General features: G+C 39.4%; 1 protein-coding gene across 1 annotated transcript; it reads right to left on the bottom strand.

The window, feature by feature from the left end:
- Positions 1-18,445: 18,445 nt before the first annotated feature.
- Positions 18,446-19,668, bottom strand: LOC103935996 (ethylene-responsive transcription factor ERF012). The gene has a single exon (XM_009345832.3). The coding sequence runs from the start codon at positions 19,487-19,489 to the stop codon at positions 18,761-18,763; it is 729 nt and encodes a 242-aa protein (XP_009344107.3). The 5' UTR covers positions 19,490-19,668; the 3' UTR covers positions 18,446-18,760.
- Between the last annotated feature and the right edge of the window lie 878 nt (positions 19,669-20,546).

The following is a 20,546-nucleotide window of genomic DNA, read 5'->3' as shown; positions in this document are numbered from 1 at the left end:
GTGAAGGTTGCTAGTCACAACCGCGTTAATTGAATTCTTGGCAAGAGTATCATGCATTCATAGTTACAATTGCCTCGTCAACACTTATGATTTTCATAAAGCATAATGATCTCTCACTGTATCTCTTCTATGCATTCATGTTGAGGACCGTTGGAGAATAATTTGAATTGTCGCATGCATCATCCAATTCAATGACATAAGGAAAATCTGAGGGTTAATTAGTGCATCACGGTTAACTTGGGGTGTTGAGCATCATAGTTAGTGGAAAGCAATTGGAGAATTGATTCATATACAAATGTGTCATGTGTGGAGAATGGACCTTTAACTAACCCATCCATCATCTTGTTTTCAAGAAATTCGTTTTACAATCTGCCTAGTTTTATAACTTGTTTTGTTATTTCAATTTTCGTCAAATCAAAACCCCCCTTTATTTTCTTGTCCTATAGTGTTTAGAATCTGTTTAGTTTGTGTTTTAAAGTGTTTTGAATCAACCTACAATCTTAAATTCGTCCAAAATTGTGTTTAAGGTCAGAAACTGCCTAGTTAGTGTTTTTAGGCAGTTTTGAGTCTTTTGAACTTGTTTGAGTCCTTTGAGTCTTTGTGAACGTTTTTAACTTTGTTTTTATGTTTTTGAGTTAGTTTAGAGGTATTAGCAAGCCCTCCTAATCCCCAGTCTAGAACGATCCCTACTTGCATCCTTACTACAATTTGACAACAAGAGGGTTAATTTGTGTGCTTAACTATTTTCGCATCAAATTTTGGCGCCGTTGCCGGGGATTAGCAACTTTGCTAATCCCTCGTTAATTCTTTTATTTCTTTTTCATATATTTTCGTTTTGGTTACTGACCTTATTTTTGTTTTTGTTTCTAGGTCCTAGTTTATGACTAGGAGTTCAAAACCTGTTCGTGAGCACATCCTTGACTTTGACGACGATTTTGAGCGGACCTTGAGGAAGCAAAAGAATCAACAAAACCCTAACCCACCGTCTTCTAGCTCTACATCCGAGTTTGTGGAGGAAGAAGAGGCCACGGCACAGTTTGTGGAGGAAGGAGAGGCCACGGCACAGTTTGTGGAGGAAGTACAACCCATGGCCGTGGACAATCGAACCATCAAAGAGCTCTCTGCCTCAGGTATGGGCAATGCCGTTCCTTTATGCATACAATACCCCGCGGCAGCTCAAGGTAAGACGGAAGAATTTGAACTTAAGTCTAGTTTATTACATCATATTCCTAAATTCCATGGGCTGTCCATGGAAGATCCTAACAAACATCTTAAGGAATTTGAAGTAGTTTGCTCAAGTATGACACCCATCAACGTGGATGGGAGCATTTTGAAGATGAAGGCCTTTCCATTCTCCCTTGTGGACAAGGCCAAAGATTGGTTGTATGAATTGGCCCCCGGAACTGTCAATTCTTGGGAAAGTATGAAACGTGCATTCTTAGAGAAATTCTTTCCCACTGCAAAGATCATTCTCTTGAGGAAACGAATTAGTGGCATCCAACAAAATCAAGGTGAGTCGTTTCCATCTTATTATGAACGCTTTAAATCACTTGTTGCTTCATGTCCACAGCATCAAATGAAGGAGGAGCTGCTCATTCAATATTTCTACGAGGGACTCCTTCCTATGGAACGTCAAATGCTAGATGCCTCGGCGGGTGGTGCATTAGTGGACAAGACTCCGGTGGCTGCCAAAACTCTCATTGCAAACCGAGCACACAATGCTCAACAATATGAAGGTGTTGGACAAAGAGAGGGGCCACGGCAACAAAGTGTAAATGAGGTAAGTGCAATTTCTGACATTCAATCACAATTGGCTAATCTTACCTCTCTTGTGTCTCAGGTTGTCAAGGTGTCAAAACCACAAGAAAACCAAGTGTGTGGCGTGTGTTTAATGCAAGGGCATCCATCCGAGACATGCCCTCAGTTGATAGAGAATGGAGGATGGGAATCTGCCAATGCCATTGGTTTCCAAGGCCAAAACCAACCCAAATATGATCCGTACTCCAACACCTACAACCCCGGATGGAGAGATCACCCTAATTTCAAGTGGAGAAAGCCCCAACAATCTGCACAACAAAGGGGATTTCAACAAAATCCCCCTGGGTTCCCACGGCCATACCAATCCAACCAACCACCATTGTCCCAAAACAACTCAGGTTCGTCTTTTGATAATTCTCAAGTTATTCAATTACTAACTACATTGGCGCAGGGGCAAGAAAAACAAACAAAGGACATGCACAATTACGCCAATGAGGTGCAAAATCAAGCTTGAGAGGTGACTGAGTTGAAGAGATAAGTGGGACAAATGGCTGAATTTATGGGGCAATTTAGTAGAGAACAAGGTAAGTTACCAAGTTCAACACAGGTGAATCCGAAAGGTGGGTTCGAATCTGCAAAAGCCATAAGTTTGCGAAGTGGGAAGCAAGTTGGATCTGACCACGGACCATCCAAACCAGGTTCCAATGAGGAGGAAGAGTTGAGAATCGAAGAAGAGGAAACACCTTTGCCGCAAGCCTTGAATGATCCTAAGACCTCAAATCAGTCCATTAAAGGTAAAAACGTGTCAAGTTCAGTTCCCACTAATGTTTCTCCTTCGAATGTGCCTTTTCCTAGCAAGTTCATGCAAACAAAGAAAGAGGAAGCAGAAAAGGACATTCTCGAGACGTTTCGGAAAGTTCAAGTCAATATCCCTCTTTTGGATGCAATCAAGCAAGTCCCGAGGTACGCCAAGTTCTTGAAGGAACTTTGCACTAATAAGAGGAAGATTTCGACCAAGGAGGTTGTAAAAGTGGGTGAAAACGTCTCAGCCATCTTGCAAAGGAAACTACCCCCTAAATCCAAGGATCCGGGTAGTTTTACAATTCCATGTGTCATTGGTAACACTTGTTTTGAATCTGCCATGTTAGATTTAGGTGCATCAATAAACGTCATGTCATATTCAATTTATGCATCTATGAATCTAGGAGCATTGAAAAACAATGGTGTTATTATACAATTGGCCGATAGATCTAATGCCTATCCAAAGGGAGTTTTGGAAGATGTTTTAGTGCAGGTCAATCATTTAATCTTTCCGGCGGATTTCTATGTGCTTGAAATGGATGAATCAGACCATGCCCCTTCATTGCCCATCCTCCTTGGAAGGCCATTCATGAAAACTGCTCGTACGAAGATTGACGTATATAATGGCACTTTGACAATGGAATTTGATGGGGAAGTTATTAAGTTCAATCTTTCTGATTCTATGAAGTACCCTAGTGAGAATCATTCGTGTTTTGCTATTGATATAATTGATTCTTTGGTGCAGGACCATTTGGACAATTTGAAGGACGATGCACTTGAATTGGTCATTGCACAAGGAAGGGACGTGCAAAACATCGAGACAACCACCAAGGAACCCCACGACATGCATGAGGAATCCTTGGCCGTGCCCCCTAGTGAGGATATGATTGAGATGGTGGCTGCCCTCGAGTCATTGCCATCACATTCAGGTAAGTTTTTGGACCCTATTTTAAGTTCAGTTTCGGCTAATAAAATGTTTCCCTCAGTTATGCAGCCACCTACACTTGAACTTAAGCCATTGCCTTGTCACTTGAAGTACGTGTTCTTGGGCGAGGATGAGACATTGCCCATCATCATCTCATCCTCACTCACGGCACAAGAGGAGAACAAATTGGTGCGAGTGCTTAAAGAGTACAAAACGGCAATTGGATGGACTTTGGCCGACATAAAGAGAATCAGCCCTACTACGTGCATGCATCGCATACTTCTAGAGGAGGGGTCCAAAACATCTCGAGAGGCTCAACGCCGTCTCAACCCTCCGATGATAGAAGTAGTGAAGAAAGAGGTAATCAAATTACTTGATTGTGGAGTGATTTATCCTATTTCTGATAGCAGGTGGGTTTCGCCCGTGCAATGCGTTCCAAAGAAATCCGAAGTGACTGTGGTTGCAAATGCCGAAAATGAGCTTGTTCCTATGCGCATTCAAACTGGTTGAAGGGTGTGCATCGACTATAGGAAGCTAAACGCCACCACAAGGAAGGACCACTTCCCATTGCCGTTCATTGACCAAATGCTTGAAAGGTTAGCGGGTTATGCTTTCTATTGTTTTCTTGATGGTTACTCTGGTTATAATAAAATTGTCATAGCACCCGAGGACCGAGAAAAAACAACTTTCACATGCCCTTTTGGTACATTCGCATATCGTCGCATGCCTTTTGGTTTATGTAATGCACCTGCCACATTTCAAAGATGCATGATGAGCATATTTTCTGATTATGTTGAGAAAATCATTGAAGTTTTTATGGATGATTTCAGCGTCTTTGGTGATTCTTTTGATGGTTGCTTGCATAATCTTAGTTTGATTCTAAAATGTTGTGTTGAAACTAACCTTGTTCTTAATTGGGAAAAGTGTCATTTCATGGTTAAACAAGGCATAGTTTTAGGTCATATCATCTCTGAAAACGGCATTGAAGTTGACAAATCCAAAATAGATCTTGTACGTCACTTACCCTCTCCGACTTCGGTTAGAGAGGTTCGTTTTTTTCTTGGCCATGCAGGATTCTATCGTAGGTTTATCAAAGACTTCTCAAAAGTGGCACAACCTCTTTGCCGTCTCTTACAAAAAGAAGTGGCGTTTGAATTCACCAAGGAATGCACGGCTTCATTCAATCAACTCAAGGAGTTGTTGACCACGGCACCAATCATTGTTCCACCTGATTGGAGCCTCCCTTTTGAGTTAATGTGTGACGCATCTGATTATGCTCTAGGGGCTGTTTTAGGGCAAAGGAAAGACAAGAGGCCGCATGTCATCTACTATGCCTCACGGACGTTGAATGATGCCCAACTAAATTATTCTACAACCGAAAAAGAACTCTTGGCTATTGTATTTGCATTAGATAAGTTTAGATCATATCTTCTTGGTACTAAAGTCATTGTTTTCACTGACCATGCAGCCTTGAAGTATCTTCTCAGCAAAAAGAAGGCTAAGCCAAGACTCATTCGTTGGATGCTCCTCCTTCAAGAGTTCGATCTTGAAATTCGAGACAAGAAAGGATGTGAAAACGTGGTGGCTGACCACCTTAGCCGAATGGTGGGTAAAGAAGAGTCCATTCCCATCTCAGAAACATTCCCGGATGAGCAACTTCTGTCCATTGAGGCAAGAACCCCTTGGTATGCCGATTTGGTCAATTTCTTGGTGTCTAAGCAAGTTCCTAGTACCCTAGGCAAGTTCCAACGTGATAAACTTGTTCATGATGCATGTTTTTATGTTTGGGATGATCCATATTTGTGGAAATTCTGCCCAGATCAGATTGTGCGTAGATGTGTGCCTGAATCTGAATTTAATTCCATTCTTACATTCTGCCATACTTATGCATGTGGGGGACATTTTGGCACCCAAAGGACAGCCCTAAAGGTGTTACAATCTGGATTTTATTGGCCTAATCTCTTTAAAGATGCTAAAATGTTTTGTTTAACATGTGATAAGTGTCAAAGAACCGGGAACATGGGACCTAAGGACCAAATGCCGCAGCAATCTCTCTCATTTGTGGAAATTTTTGATGTTTGGGGTATCGATTTCATGGGCCCCTTTCCTCCATCTTTTGGTTTCACTTACATCTTGCTAGCTGTCGATTATGTTTCCAAATGGGTGGAAGCCAAAGCCACCCGTACTAACGATTCTAAGGTTGTTGCAGATTTTGTGAAATCTAATATTTTTGCTAGGTTTGGGATGCCACGAGTTTTAATCAGTGATGGGGGTTCTCACTTTTGTAACCGCACCATTGAAGCTTTGCTCAAGAAGTACAACGTTACGCATAGGGTTTCAACACCTTATCACCCTCAAACTAATGGGCAAGCTGAGGTTTCAAATAGGGAGATCAAACAAGTCCTAGAGAAAACCGTGGGACCCTCAAGAAGAGATTGGAGTTTGCGCTTGGACGATGCATTGTGGGCCTATCGTACGGCTTACAAAACTCCCCTTGGCATGTCACCTTTTCGGCTTATATATGGTAAGCCATGTCATTTGCCCGTTGAGTTAGAGCACAAGGCACATTGGGCTGTGAAAACCTTCAATATGGACATAGACGCTGCTGGAGTTCATAGGAAGCTCCAATTAGATGAACTTGAGGAGATTAGGAACGAGGCTTACGAGAATGCTCGCATCTACAAGGACAAGACGAAGGTTTATCATGATAAGATGCTTCGTACCAAAACGTTCTCCAAGGGGTAGAAAGTGTTGCTTTTTGATTCAAGACTTCGGTTATTCCCTGGTAAGTTACGTTCTAAATGGATTGGACCTCTTGTTGTTACTAATGTTTTTCCTCATGGTGCAGTCCATGTCCAAAGCTTAAAAATGGCCATGAGTTCAAGGTAAATGAGCATAGATTGAAGCCTTATTACACTATGTTTGAGGAGCATGTCGTGGAGGAAACACCCCTTCATGCCGTGGCCTCCCCTGAAGCTTAATGGAGGTGTTCGTCCGGCTGCACGACGTTAAAGCAAGCGCTATGTGGGAGGCAACCCATCCATTCAACAAAGGAAGCCCTAGGAATCCCCCAAATTCCAGATTTGCGTTCCTCAAACCCTTCTCTTTGTTGATTATTTCTAATCTGCCATGTTATGTTGTTTAGTTGCTGTTTGTGTGTTTACTTGTGTTTTGTGTGAATTTATGTTTAAAACATTGAGGACAATGTTTGATTTAAGTGTGGGGGGGTAACTAAGTATATTTGATGCAAATTCGTGGGATTTTATCACCCATAACTTCAAGTGTTGTTCCTTGCTGTTTTAAAGTGTTTTTAAGCTGTTTTGGAGTGTTTTAGTGTGTTTTGTTTTATAACTCCGAAAATCACATAAAAATTTGAAAAACATGTTTTGAAAAGCCTAAAAAGAGTGTTTTGAGTCATTTTTGTGTGTTTGTGTCTTAGGGTACCTTCCAACACAATGATGAGGATTCAATTTGTAATTACATGGCTATTAAAGAGAGTTATAAACATGGATGAAAGTTTGATTTACTCTTTGGGTTATGCTTGGTTGTGGTTATAATTTATGAATTCACATGCAATCATAAAGGAAAAAATCAGTTTTTATAACATGCTTGAAGGAAGGAACTCATAATTACGCTACATCCCTGTGAGACTCGAGCCATTACCTTCTTTGGAGAGTTATAATCTGTGATTCTTTGTTTTCTAAAGTTGTTGCATGATCTCATTATTCCTTGCTTGGTTGCTACTTGGAATGCAATTGTATCATGATAGAACTAAATGCTAGAACTTGTACCCGTTTCATTCAAAGCATGACATTGAATTGCATAACACATATCAAGATGAAGTTGTGTAGTTACCACCATAGTCAAATAGCCTTACTTCCCATATTTCGCATATTTTGTAAGTTTTAACCCCGTTGAGCCTTGTTTAGCCTTTATTCTTTGTTAACCCACATTACCCTCACCTAGCCTAGTTTAGGACAGTCCACACCCTTGTTCTTAAAAGATAGTGAGCATGACTTAAATGAATTCCTTTTGAGTTACATTATGCAAGAAAATGAGTGTGGGGGAAGGAATGTTTGTTTTTAAGTTTATATGTATGTTTTGAGATTCAAAAAAAAAAAAAAGAAAAAGTTGTGAAAAACGTATGAAAAAGAAAAAAAAAACAGAAAAGAAAAGAAAGAAAGAAAGGAAAAAGAGCTTGAAAAGATGTAAGAATGAGTGATTAAGTGTTGAATGTTGAAGAAAGGGTCCAAAACACCAAAGCTGGCCCTAAATTGTCTAAATTTTCCCTTTTTGTTCAAAAGTTGAGTTTTCATTCAAAAGTGAATTCTAAGTTGATTCGAATGCTTTGCTCACTATTTCTTTAAGAACATTTGTCTTCCATATCCCTTCTTTGCGAGCCAAACACCTTTAGCCCCGTTTCAACCCTTATGCTTCAATCTTGATCGTTATGTGTTCAATAATGTGGAGTTTGGAATTGATATGAGCATATGGTGTCAATGGTTCTTGCATCTAAGTAGTAGCATTCCTTTCATGAGATCATATTCATACATTCACTTATAACTCCAGAAAAGTGCTTTCTTTGTTAAAACATATGTGAGTATAAGTTTTCATATCTACATTAATCTTCTCACATATAACTAGTATAGGGAGTGTAGTTAGAAAATCTGAGTGAAAATTGAGTGCATATCTAGTAAGGACTTGAGGGAATTCTCTAAGGCATGTTACTACATTCAAAATGTTGTTTTAATCGATCAATTGTGAACTAGTAAGTGGTGACTGTGATTAAGTATGTGCTCAAGTGTAAAGATGACCAAAATCTGTGGGAATGATGATTTTTAACATGTCATGTGCATTGGAAATCCCTGAGGCAAATGTTGGAAGGTTTAGGTTGTGTTTTGTTCGTTTTGTCTCGTTTCGTGTTCTTTTGTTTGTTTTGTTTTGCTCGAGGACTAGCAAAAGCTAAGTGTCGGGGAATTTGATAGGAGTATATTTAGGCGACTTAGTTGGCTTGTTCTTGTGCATTTACGTTGTTATTTCTTAGTTCTTTAAGTCTTTTAAGCCATTTTCGTATGTTTTCAGGTTCTAAGGGCTAAAGGAGCAAAGAAGTGCATTTTGGAGCCTTTTGGAGCACTTTGGGGCTAAAGATGGATAGCTTATGCTTGGAGCCAAAGTGTTGGACGAAATTGAAGACCAAGTGAGCCTAGAATCGAAGGAAGAAGGAGGAATCAAGAATTGGAAACCAGTTTCCATTATGGGGAGTTTCTATTCTTGAAAGGTTTCCAATTGTGCAAGTTTCCAAATAATGTTGGTTGCCTAAATCACATGTTCTAGAAGCCCTAGACATGCCCTAAATTGTGTCGCACCTTACCTTCCTTTTCTCTCCAAATTTCTGGCCTTAAAATCCTTTCCCTTTCTTGCCATCAGTTTAACTTCTTTTCTCTCCCAAAATCTGCAAGATTATGTCACAATCCTTGTCTTAAAAGCCTTAGCCGCACCTCCCTTGACCTTTCCTCTTCCTTGCCGTGCAAGGGAGATAGTTCTTTCCTATTTCCTTGCATTAAAACACATTCCTTTTGTGTTTTATGCATTGCCGCAACTTTTAGGTGGGTTCCTTTAAATTTCTGATTTGATTTCCTATTTCTAAAAGTTTTTGACTTAAATTCTGATTACCTAAATAACCTAGGGTTTTAATTCCTGAAATCCTATAAATAAACATCCTTGTTGCAGCCACAAAGGAGTCATTCATTCACCATTCACGCTAGAAATTCATTCCATCTCTCTAACACATCCATACTTCACCATTCTCCATATTTTCTGCCCAAAACCAACCCTTGCCGTCCCCTACATCCATCCCAACCCTAAATCCATCATTCTAGATCATCCATAACCCCCTAAACTCACCATAACCTCTTGTGCCGCAGCAATTAGGAGAGGGAGGAGGCCTTGAACGTTTCATGCTTGCAGATTGGAGCGTTCTTAGGTGTACTTCGTTCTTGTTTTCAATGTTTACTTTGTTATTACTTTCTGAGTTTGCTGTAATCATGAGTGGCTAAACCCCTAATTAGTTAGGGGAAAGTTTGAAGCCATGAACATGTTTGAGATATGAATTGATTTCTTCCAATTGTGATTTGTTAAGTTGTGATTACAATTCAATTATCCGTTTTATTCAAAACTTGTTCTTGTATGTTGATTAAGGATGTATACTTAGTTTTCATGCATGAACTCGATGCTAGTTTATAAACGAGTTTCACCTAATCGTCACAAGTTTATAAACATGAGTAGTGAAGGTTGCTAGTCACAACCGCGTTAATTGAATTCTTGGCAAGAGTATCATGCATTCATAGTTACAATTGCCTCGTCAACACTTATGATTTTCATAAAGCATAATGATCTCTCACTGTATCTCTTCTATGCATTCATGTTGAGGACCGTTGGAGAATAATTTGAATTGTCGCATGCATCATCCAATTCAATGACATAAGGAAAATCTGAGGGTTAATTAGTGCATCACGGTTAACTTGGGGTGTTGAGCATCATAGTTAGTGGAAAGCAATTGGAGAATTGATTCATATACAAATGTGTCATGTGTGGAGAATGGACCTCTAACTAATCCATCCATCATCTTGTTTTCAAGAAATTCGTTTTACAATCTGCCTAGTTTTATAACTTGTTTTGTTATTTCAATTTTCGTCAAATCAAAACCCCCCTTTATTTTCTTGTCCTATAGTGTTTAGAATCTGTTTAGTTTGTGTTTTAAAGTGTTTTGAATCAACCTACAATCTTAAATTCGTCCAAAATTGTGTTTAAGGTCAGAAACTGCCTAGTTAGTGTTTTTAGGCAGTTTTGAGTCTTTTGAACTTGTTTGAGTCCTTTGAGTCTTTGTGAACGTTTTTAACTTTGTTTTTATGTTTTTGAGTTAGTTTAGAGGTATTAGCAAGCCCTCCTAATCCCCGGTCTAGAACGATCCCTACTTGCATCCTTACTACAATTTGACAACAAGAGGGTTAATTTGTGTGCTTAACTATTTTCGCATCAGGATGATAAGTGTGAGCAGAGTTTCCAGCAGTTGAAGCATTGTCTCACTCATGCACCTGTTTTGGCACTCCGGACGATAGTGGTGATTTCGAGGTTTATAGTGATGCTTCTTTGAATGGTCTGGGATGTGGGTTAATGCAGCATGGTAGGGTGATTGCTTATGCTTCGCGACAGTTGAAACCTCATGAGTTAAATTACCCTACACATGATTTGGAGTTAGCCGCTATTATCTTTGCGTTGAAGTTGTGGAGACACTACCTTTATGGAGAGAAATGTAGGATCTTCACAGATCACAAGAGTCTTCAATATCTTTTTACTCAGAAAGAGCTTAATCTTCGTCAACGGAGGTGGATGGAGTTGCTCAGCGATTATGATTGTACGATTGATTATCACCATGGTCGTGCAAATGTAGTTGCCGATGCACTTAGCAGGAAGTCTCAGGGTCGCATTAATGCGTTGTATGCGAGTCGTATTCCTCTTTTGGCGGACTTGCGTTCTACGGGAGTGAGGTTAGAAGCAGAAGATAGAGATGTGGCTTTACTTGCTAATTTTCAAGTTAGGCCAATTTTAGTTGATCGGGTACGTGAAGCTCAGGTAGCTGATGGGGAGACTCAAGAATTAGTTCAAGCTCGAGATCGAGGGAGGAGGAGAGACCTCAGAGTTTGTGATTCGGATGGCATGTTGATGCAGGAGGGTAGGATGTTTGTGCCTAATGATTTGGATTTAAAGAAAGAAATTCTCGATGAAACACATATCTCGGGTTATGCCATGCATCCAGGAGCTACTAAAATGTATCATACCATTCGACCATTTTATTATTGGCCGGGTATGAAGAGGGAGATAGCCGAGTATGTGAGTAGGTGTGCTGTTTGTCAGCAGGTTAAAGCGGAAAGGAAGAAGCCGTTTGGGTTGTTGCAGCCGCTTCCCGTTCCAGAGTGGAAATGGGAAAATATTACCATGGATTTCGTGTACAAGCTTCCGCGTACACATAATGGTTTTGACGGCATTTGGGTAACCGTTGATTGGCTTACCAAGTCAGCACATTTCATTCCAGTAAGGGAGAAGTATTCTTTGGGCCGATTAGCGGAGTTGTTCATCTCGAAGATTGTGAAGTACCATGGTGTCCCTGTGAGTATTGTCTCGGATCGTGATCCACGATTTACATCTAAGTTTTGGGTGGCTTTTCAGGAAGCTTTGGGTACGAGGCTACTTTATAGTACGGCGTATCATCCTCAGACAGACGGACAGTCGGAGAGAACTATTCAGACTTTGGAGGATATGTTGCGAGCTTCGGTGTTACAGTTTGGTGATGCTTGGCACCAGCGGTTAGATTTGATGGAATTTGCCTACAATAACAGCTTTCATTCGAGTATTGGCATGGCGCCATTCGAGGCTTTGTATGGTAGAGCTTGTCGCACACCGTTGTGTTGGTCAGAGGTTGGAGAAAGAGTCTTAGTGGGTCCGGAGATTGTTGAGGAGACTACTAGAAATGTTCAGGTAATTAAGTCTAACCTGAAAGCAGCCCAGGACAGGCAGAAGAGTTTAGCAGATCGGCATGCTACGGATAGAGCGTATAAGGTCGGAGATTGGGTATTTCTGAAGCTTTCACCGTGGAGAGGTGTTGTGCGGTTTGGAAAGAAAGGCAAGTTGAGTCGCAGGTACATTGGACCGTACATGGTCACAGAGCGAGTTGGCGAGGTAGCTTACAGGTTGGAGTTGCCTCCAGAGTTGGCTAGAGTACATAACGTTTTTCACGTGTCTATGCTTCGACATTATGTTGCTGATCCGTCTCACGTGATACCTCCTCAACCCTTGGAAATTAATCCAGATTTGACTTATGACGAGGAACCAGTGACGATACTAGATTGGAAGGAAAAGGTTCTGAGGAACAAGACAGTGAGGTTAGTGAAAGTTTTGTGGATGAATCATTCCGTGGAGGAAGCTACGTGGGAAACGGAAGATCGGATGAGGGATTTGTATCCTAGGTTGTTCTTTGGTCACTAGGGATTGTTATTTGGTTGTTTTGAATTTCGGGATAAAATTCTATTAAGGTGGGTAGGTTGTGACAGCCCGTCCCGGGAATGTTAAAACGTACACGTGAAAAGACAGTTTTGCCCCTAGTTCGTTTCCTTTACGTTTATTGGTAGTTTTTGAGTTTGGTTGGCATGTTTGGAGCCACACACACCTTCCCACACACCACAACCTTTTCCTCCTGTTTTCTGCACCTGTCCCAAGCCCCATTCCCTTCCCATTTCCTTTGGAACGTATGGACACACCCATAAACCTATCAAACCTTCACAGATCGTGGAATCCAAGGCCATATTCGAGTTCGTGAGGCTTGTAGGAGTCTAACTATACCATTTTCAGGTAAGAACACCATCGTTTTCACGTCGAATCCACGATGTCCGATTTCGAGTACTGTTCATGCACACGTGATTTCTCACGTTTTAGGGAATTTCAAGCTTGTAGGTAGCTTGGTGAGGTCCCTAGGAGGCTCGGGGTGGTTCGTTTGAAGGATTTGGACGTCGGGATCACTAGTTTCGAAGTTGGCCGGAGTTGGGTTGAATTTTCAGGTGAGATTTCGTGGTTTTAACCCTTGAAAGTAGTATGATTATGTTCCTCTAGTTCTAAGCTTCATTTTGGTACCAATTTTGTGAAATTTGGATGAAAAACGAAGAAGATATTGAAGTTTGAATTTTTCCCGATTTTCCGGCGCCGGAGGCTCGCCGGAGAAGACGACAGAATATTCCGTCAAGTCTGACGGAATATTCCTGACGCCGTTGACATAATCTGTTAAACCTGACGGAATATTCCCTACGGCGTCAATTGACGCCGTCAGCGTGCCAGGCACGTGCCTGCGCGTGGCCGGCGCGTGCGGCGGTGAAAAATTATTTTAAAAATATGGGGATGTTCCTGAGGTTGAGTAGATCACGTTGGTGTATTCATACACCCCATTTGAGCTTTGTATGAGAAGTTATTTCTAAAGTTTGTTATGTGCTTTAAAATTAACGTTTTTGTAGTTATTTCGCATATAGGTGATACCTATCCCGAGGATGAGCGTGGTCACTCGAGGCAGGGGGCTACGACCCTTCCACATACCAGTGAGTGGGCTTTTGTTTTTCCGTATATACCTATATACTTATAATTTCCCAGAAATTGATTTAAATTGTCATTTGCCATATGCCATGCATTAGATTATCGTTATTTATGCATTGTTAGTTACATTATTAGTTGTATATATATACATATGCATATTGGGTGCTGCGGATGCACAGGTAAGTGCCAGGTAAGCGTTATTCATATTTACATTCAGTAGTGATTCGAGATGCTTAGAGAGCTCATAACCTGCACCCCCGGTGTTAGTGCTCCCGCCCAGAGTAGGGCACAGTCCTTCACGTGTTGTTCACCTCCCGCACCACACGCTCAGCTTGGATCCAAGTTAGGTGCACAGTCCTGTCGTACAGACCACTTTAGGTGGTTCCGACTTGTAGATGACCCGCGATTATTCGCACAGCCTTCACGTGATCGTAGCACTAGAGCGTTTATATGTATTACACCCAGGCCTGTCGTACAGACCACTTTAGGTGGTTCTGACTCGTGGGCAGGTTTAGTTATTGAGATTGAGATTTGAGCTCTAGATACAGCCGTACAGGTCACGTTAGGTGACTCCGGCTGCCAGACTATATGTTATTGATGTGATTTATACCTGAGCACTTGCATTTCATTCTGAGGTTCCGACATGGCATATTCTTGAGCATGATTGGTATATATATATATATGTGTACATATGTTTATTTTCTGGGAAGTATACAGGTTTTACGGCGAGGGGTTAGAACTTATTTTGTTAAATGGTTTTCGAAAAGCTTTGTTTTTGCCCACTCACACTTTTGTTTTGCGCCCCTCCAGGTTCTAGCTGTCTAGCAGGTTGGTGGTTTTCCAAGAGGGCTTTCCCGGCATTTCTGACAGACGATCACCAGTGTAGGGCCACCTTCGGGTGTACTGTTGTCGCGTCATTTTATTCTGGACTGCTTTAGGCGTTATGCTCTGAACTTGTGTCTCACTTACGCTAGCACTTATTACTATTACCTTATGTATGCTAGTTTTTAATTATTCATACTTCTTCTATTATTGTTTTATTAGCTTCCGCACTGTGCACATGGTTACGTCACCTCTGCGTGATGGCCAGCACACCCTGATCCCGGTCGGGGTGTGTCATAACTTGTATCTAAATCGTACTGAATGGAAACATATATAGCCATTGGAAACTTGACGAGTGTTCAACTTTTATTATTTGAAAATTTTCGGAGCTGATTAACAATCAACCGAAAACATCTCAAGCAAAGAAAAACGGGAGTAATACAAGTTGAACCAATATAAACAAACACAAGAATCTCTCATGCAATGTTCATAATATCATATGCCACTTTAACTATTCAATACCTATTTCTTTCTTTCGTCTTTACACTAAATGATAGTACCAATTTTTATTTGTTGTAAAAGAAAGAAGACAATTTTTCTTTGGATTATAATGAACCAATATGGCATATATATACACATTTCCAAAGAGTAGAATCTTGCAGAAAATGCTACAACAAATTTGATGCATTATGCCAAACAACGAACCTCGTAATATCAACAAAAGTAGGTAAACAATAATATAGTAGGAACATGGAAATTTGGGATTAATATTTGAAGCTTTGTAATGAGAAATCACATGTTGTGTCGTGGAATGTAGTTTTAGAAACTTGTCATTTAGTTTTGTAGATAGATTTTTAAAGGGTGGGTACAAGTATAATCCAGTGTACTCGCTTAGTTCTGAGGGCCAAATATCCAAAGGCAAAAGGGGTCCTCAATCAATCTCATGAAGTGATGAGTCACTCCTCCTAACTTATGAAGTCACATATTTGCAAATTTGTATGGCCCATACCCCATAGAGAAAATTGTCAAGAGACCAAATACATTGTAAAGGAAAAAGGAGAATAAGACCCCATGCTCTCACCCACTGCCCTTTGAGGACACATCATGTGAGTCTTTTGCTCAAAACACTTGACCACATTCAAAATTTTATCAAATTGTTTCAAATTTGTCGATTCAATCTGTATAGAATCTGATTTGACACTTCCTTCTGAAGGTATATCATTTTTTTAAGGTAACAATGACTTATGCGATTGTTTCTTTCTGCTATGTTACAGTGACAAAACAGTTCAATTAAAAGATGACATGTGTTTAAGTTTGATGAAGTTTTATGCATGTTTTCAATGTGTTTTATCTTTTGGTTGGACTATTTCACACTCGGAATAATCACAGCCTTACAAGGTTTATATTGTTGTAGTGTTAATCCAACTATAATTTCTAACCAAAAGTCATTAGATCAATAGTAGTTTGATAATATTAGAATGTCTGATAAGAAAACTGCAATTAGTACATTTTTTTCACACCGTCTGATTTGATCGTGTGGCTATAAAACTATTTTATTTTCAAATAATGAAAATCTATCTCCTCCGTTCGAATAATCCGTGCATAACTACCTCCATTCCGGAGACGCCGATATCCTCCTTCACGTCCGTCCACCATCGTCCTCTACGACACGGACCTCCGAGGCCAGACCTTCTGCAATGTTTGTAGATATTGATTTGGTGCAGAAGAAAGAAATAAACAGAAGGGGGAAAGAGAGATTTTGACGAAGGTGGGAAGAGAGGTCGCCACAGCGGGATGGCTGACGGGGTTTGGCGCTGTGGCGAGCCTATGTGGTTTCTTTTTCTTTGTAAATATTTTTGGGAAAATTGGATTCTACCACTTCTTTTTCACATTTTTTAAACTAAATATTTGTAGTATTTTAAGTTTTGATTAAAATTTTAAAATTTTAATTAGGGTGATTTAATTATGTCCACATCAGCATTTTCTTATTTAATTCATTATCTTTTATTAATGTAAAAGGATATATACTCATTTCCAGTTTATCTCTTAATATCTATTATTAATTATTAATTATCTCCCTAAAAATTAGAGAAATTGTTCTACTTTTTCGTTTCTCTCACCCAGTTCATCAAAAGAAAGATACAGTCGTGAGAAAGAGAAAGAGGGAGAGATAGAATTGCTACTGAAAATAAGCTGAAATTTGTTAGGGGAGATAGAGAAATTAGGTGTTCATAAAAAATGATCTATTTTATTGGCTTACGAATGTTCTATGATCATCTCTTGACATGGATCATTACTGTCAACTCCCGGCCCGGGGCAAATCACTTCTCGGGCCCGCTCCACCACCGTAGCACGATATTGTCCGCTTTGGGCTTACCATTCCTTACGGTTTTGTTTTTGGGAACTCACGAGCAACTTCCCAATGGGTCACCCATCATGGGATTGCTCTAGCCCCCTTCTCGCTTAACTTCGGAGTTCCTACGAAACCCGAAGCCAGTGAGCTCCCAAAAGACCTCGTGCTAGGTAGAGATAGGAATATACATTTAAGGATCACTCCCCTGGGCGATGTGGGATGTCACAATTACAATTTATTTTTCAAATAGAAACGTACCAATGTCAAATTGAAAAGTACCAAAGTCAAATTAAAACAGTACAAGTATCGAATTAAAACGTACCAATGTCGAATTAAAACGTACCATGCAACTTGAAATGTACCTCATGTCAAAGTGAAACATATCCACTATAATATCTAGAAGGCAATGTGCCAATCGAAGTTAATTTTCCAAACGTACCATGCAACTTAAAACGTACCTCATGTTAAAGTGAAATGTACCCACTATAATATCTAAAAGGCAATGCGCCAATCGAAATTAACTTTTCAAATGTACCATGGCACGTGAAAAATTATGAAAACATGGATACAAAGTGCGGTAAAACAAAAGGCTTACCCTATGGTATCAATATTCAAATTTGAAGGTGTGATATATCATACCACCATCGAAGTTGGTGGAGAACAGTTATTAAATTTACTTATCGATTGGAAGAGTTGGTGTGTGCTCCAATACGGTGTGGCGTTGGAAGAAAAAGGTATGTAAGAAATAGAAGCAAATATCAAGTTGTTTTTAAAAATTGTTACAGAATTTATGTTGAAATTGAATACTGAATCATAACCACTAAAGATTTGGTATTATACAGTTAATTTGATACACTAAATATAATGACAAATCATATAATTTTGTATTATGCTGGCACCTAAATTGTATGAAGATTCTAAAAGGCATGGATGTTTAATCTCAAAATTTCAAAAGTTAGGCATCTGTATCAAAATGTACCAATATTTTTTTTTTTTTGAAGTTTATAGTAGATCGACACGTGGGACAGTCCACCCACGCGTTGCAAAGATTTTTCATTGTGGTTAGAACATGTCCTGATGATAATACAATTAGTGGAAAATTTGAAAACAAAAATTCAAACCAATTACATTATTATATTTAGTGTACGGATGTTCCTGACATACTGAAAAATTTCTTCACGTGTTTGGCACAAGTCAGGAAGGAAAGTGAAAGTTGGCATAAAATAATGACTGGTTACCTAAACTCCCTTTTATTTCATAATTATATTAAATACAATAAAAAAAATTGATAATTTGAACGAATGTAGCTTCAAGTGTAAAACACTACTGTTTATCATGCGACTAGATGCTTTTAAGGCCAGGGGACATTGGGTCTAACACAAGTCTTTGTGTTCTCTAATCGTAGTGATTTCCCCTAGGAAAAAATTTAAATGTTCTTTTGTTTGAAACAAGTGTACAAAATTGTTGCTTGAGATGAAAACAAATTCAGATGGTTTCAACCTCTCCTGCTCTTGTTCTTTAATTTGTTCCAACTGAGATAGGCGTCTCTGACTCCATAGCACAATAAGACAAGAGGCATAACATGTGACATAGCAGAAATTGGAAATTAAAATTAAAATTTCCCACTCCTTATTCAACTAAAATGTATGTAAGACCATTGACAAGAATTTCATTAATAATAATAACAATAATAGTATTACACACTTAATTTTGATTAACAAATGCATACTAAATACAAATATATATATATATATATAAATATATTAGAAAGCCATGTGAGATAGAGTCCAAAAAAATGTCTCACATCTGATCTCCCCTTTGGAATTTCTAATTCACCTATCTCACTCACTCATAGAATGTAAATGATTTGTGTCACAGTCAGTAAAATCTTCAAGCAATGGCTTCGAAGATCATGAATGAATATATGAATGATTGGGATTAAAAAGAATATAATAATTTTCATCATATCAGCAGAAGCTCCACAAGGGAATGTCACTTTCCTCATATAAGTCATACATCATATGTGGATGTGGATCCAAGGCGCCATCGAACATTTGGTCAAAGTTGTTCCATGAATCCATGCTAAACATTGGTAATTGATCGTTTGATTGATCGTAGTAAGTGGGAGTGTAGGACCCCCCAAATGCACCCATCAGCGATGACATGTCGTCGTCGATGAGGTTACTGGACGGCGAGGACGACATCGAGGGAGACGAGACCAAAGATGAGGAAGAAGTAGATTGAGGAGGGGCCGATGGTGGTAAGGCAATGTTTGCGGTGGTGGTAGCGGCATTATTATCAAGAACAAAACTATTGGCAGCGGCTGCAGCCGCTCTTTGGATGGATTTGGGGGACATGACTGTCATTTCTTGGGGGATAAAATGTGAGGAGGCAGTGGTGGGGAAGTTGAGGTTGGCTGAGGAGCCCTTAAGGCACAGTAGGGCAGCATCATAGGCTCTCGCTGCAGCCTCAGCAGTAGAATATGAGCCTAACCATATTCTTGTTTTTTGGTTTGGAGCCCTAATCTCTGAAACCCAAGAGCCCCAGCTCCTCATCCTCACTCCCTTAAACTTCTTCTTGCATGCTGAGGAGGAAGAAGAAGAAGAAGAAGAAGAAGAAGAAGAAGATGTCGATGTCGTTTTCAACGATGTCATCTCTGAAGGCAGCTGAAGAATCCTCCGCTCCGTCTTCACCATTGTTACGATGGAATACAGTGCTTTGATTTGTTGATGGAAGATGAAGTTGAAGGTGATTGGTTGTGTCTGTGTTTCTCTTCTCTCAAAGGTAGCTAGCTGCTTCGTTAGTTTCTTGTGCAAAGTGAATGAATGAATGCGATGGAATGGAACTCAATGTTATGGAGAAATGGTTGCTGCCATTTATAGACGTCGAGCAAGAGGATGTCCCTCTCCCTCTAGTCAAAAAAGGAAACACGTATGGCTCTAAAGTTAATTAATATTATTGAAAATGGATGACAGATATTTTCAAGTTAGTATTGTATCCATGAAGTTACTTTCCTGTCCTTTTACGGTCAAAGTAGGGTTTGGAGCTTCATATGGCCAAAAATTCACAAATTTAATAAAAAAAGTACTAGTTTTCCAACTTTCCATAAATATTACAAAATTTAAAAATGAGTACTCAAAAGATCAAAGTTTACAACATTTTAAATAGATCAACAAATATAAAGCAAGTTTGTTAGGGTTTCAATTTACATTAGGAAATTAATCACTTCTACATTTTATTTTTCTTCTCCCATACACATTTGTGTTTTTTTCTAATGTATAATAAATCAACAGACATGAATAAAATAAAACCAAAAACAAAAACTGTGTCCAAATCATTTTCTAGAAAATTGAGGTTCATCATAAAACTAATTGATAATATAAAAAGTAGTCTAATTACTTATAAGCATCTGTAAGGTCTCTCCTACAATAAATGTGTGATTCATTCTCAACACGCCTCCTTACATGTAGGGGAATTTTTTGAGGCTAACACATGAACAACCAAACAGAGCGACGTGAAACATGTGTAGCCATTTAGCTTCACTAAAAATCAATTGATAATATGAAGAATAGCTCAATTATTTATAAGCACATATATGATTCCTTCTGCATCAATATGAAATTCATTCTTAACTTTTTTTCTTAAGGTCAGTCGATGTAAATTTTATAATTATATACTTTTTGTTAAAATTTAAAAATAAAAAAAGATACATTTACAGTTTTAAAGATGCTGGCAGTTGCATAAAAGTAGAAG

This window comes from the organism of the source record quoted next, unplaced genomic scaffold (assembly GCF_019419815.1).
Source record: "Pyrus x bretschneideri cultivar Hongxiangsu unplaced genomic scaffold, Pyrus_bretschneideri_v1 Contig2, whole genome shotgun sequence".
Taxonomy (NCBI): domain Eukaryota; kingdom Viridiplantae; phylum Streptophyta; class Magnoliopsida; order Rosales; family Rosaceae; genus Pyrus; species Pyrus x bretschneideri.
The sequence above is the reverse complement of the archived record's forward strand: the minus strand, read 5'-3'. Positions and strand labels throughout refer to the sequence as shown.

Coding starts and splice junctions, on each gene's coding strand:
- LOC103935996 (XM_009345832.3), bottom strand. CDS start 19,489: ATGGTGAAGACGGAGCGGAGGATTCTTCAGCTGCCTTCAGAGATGACA.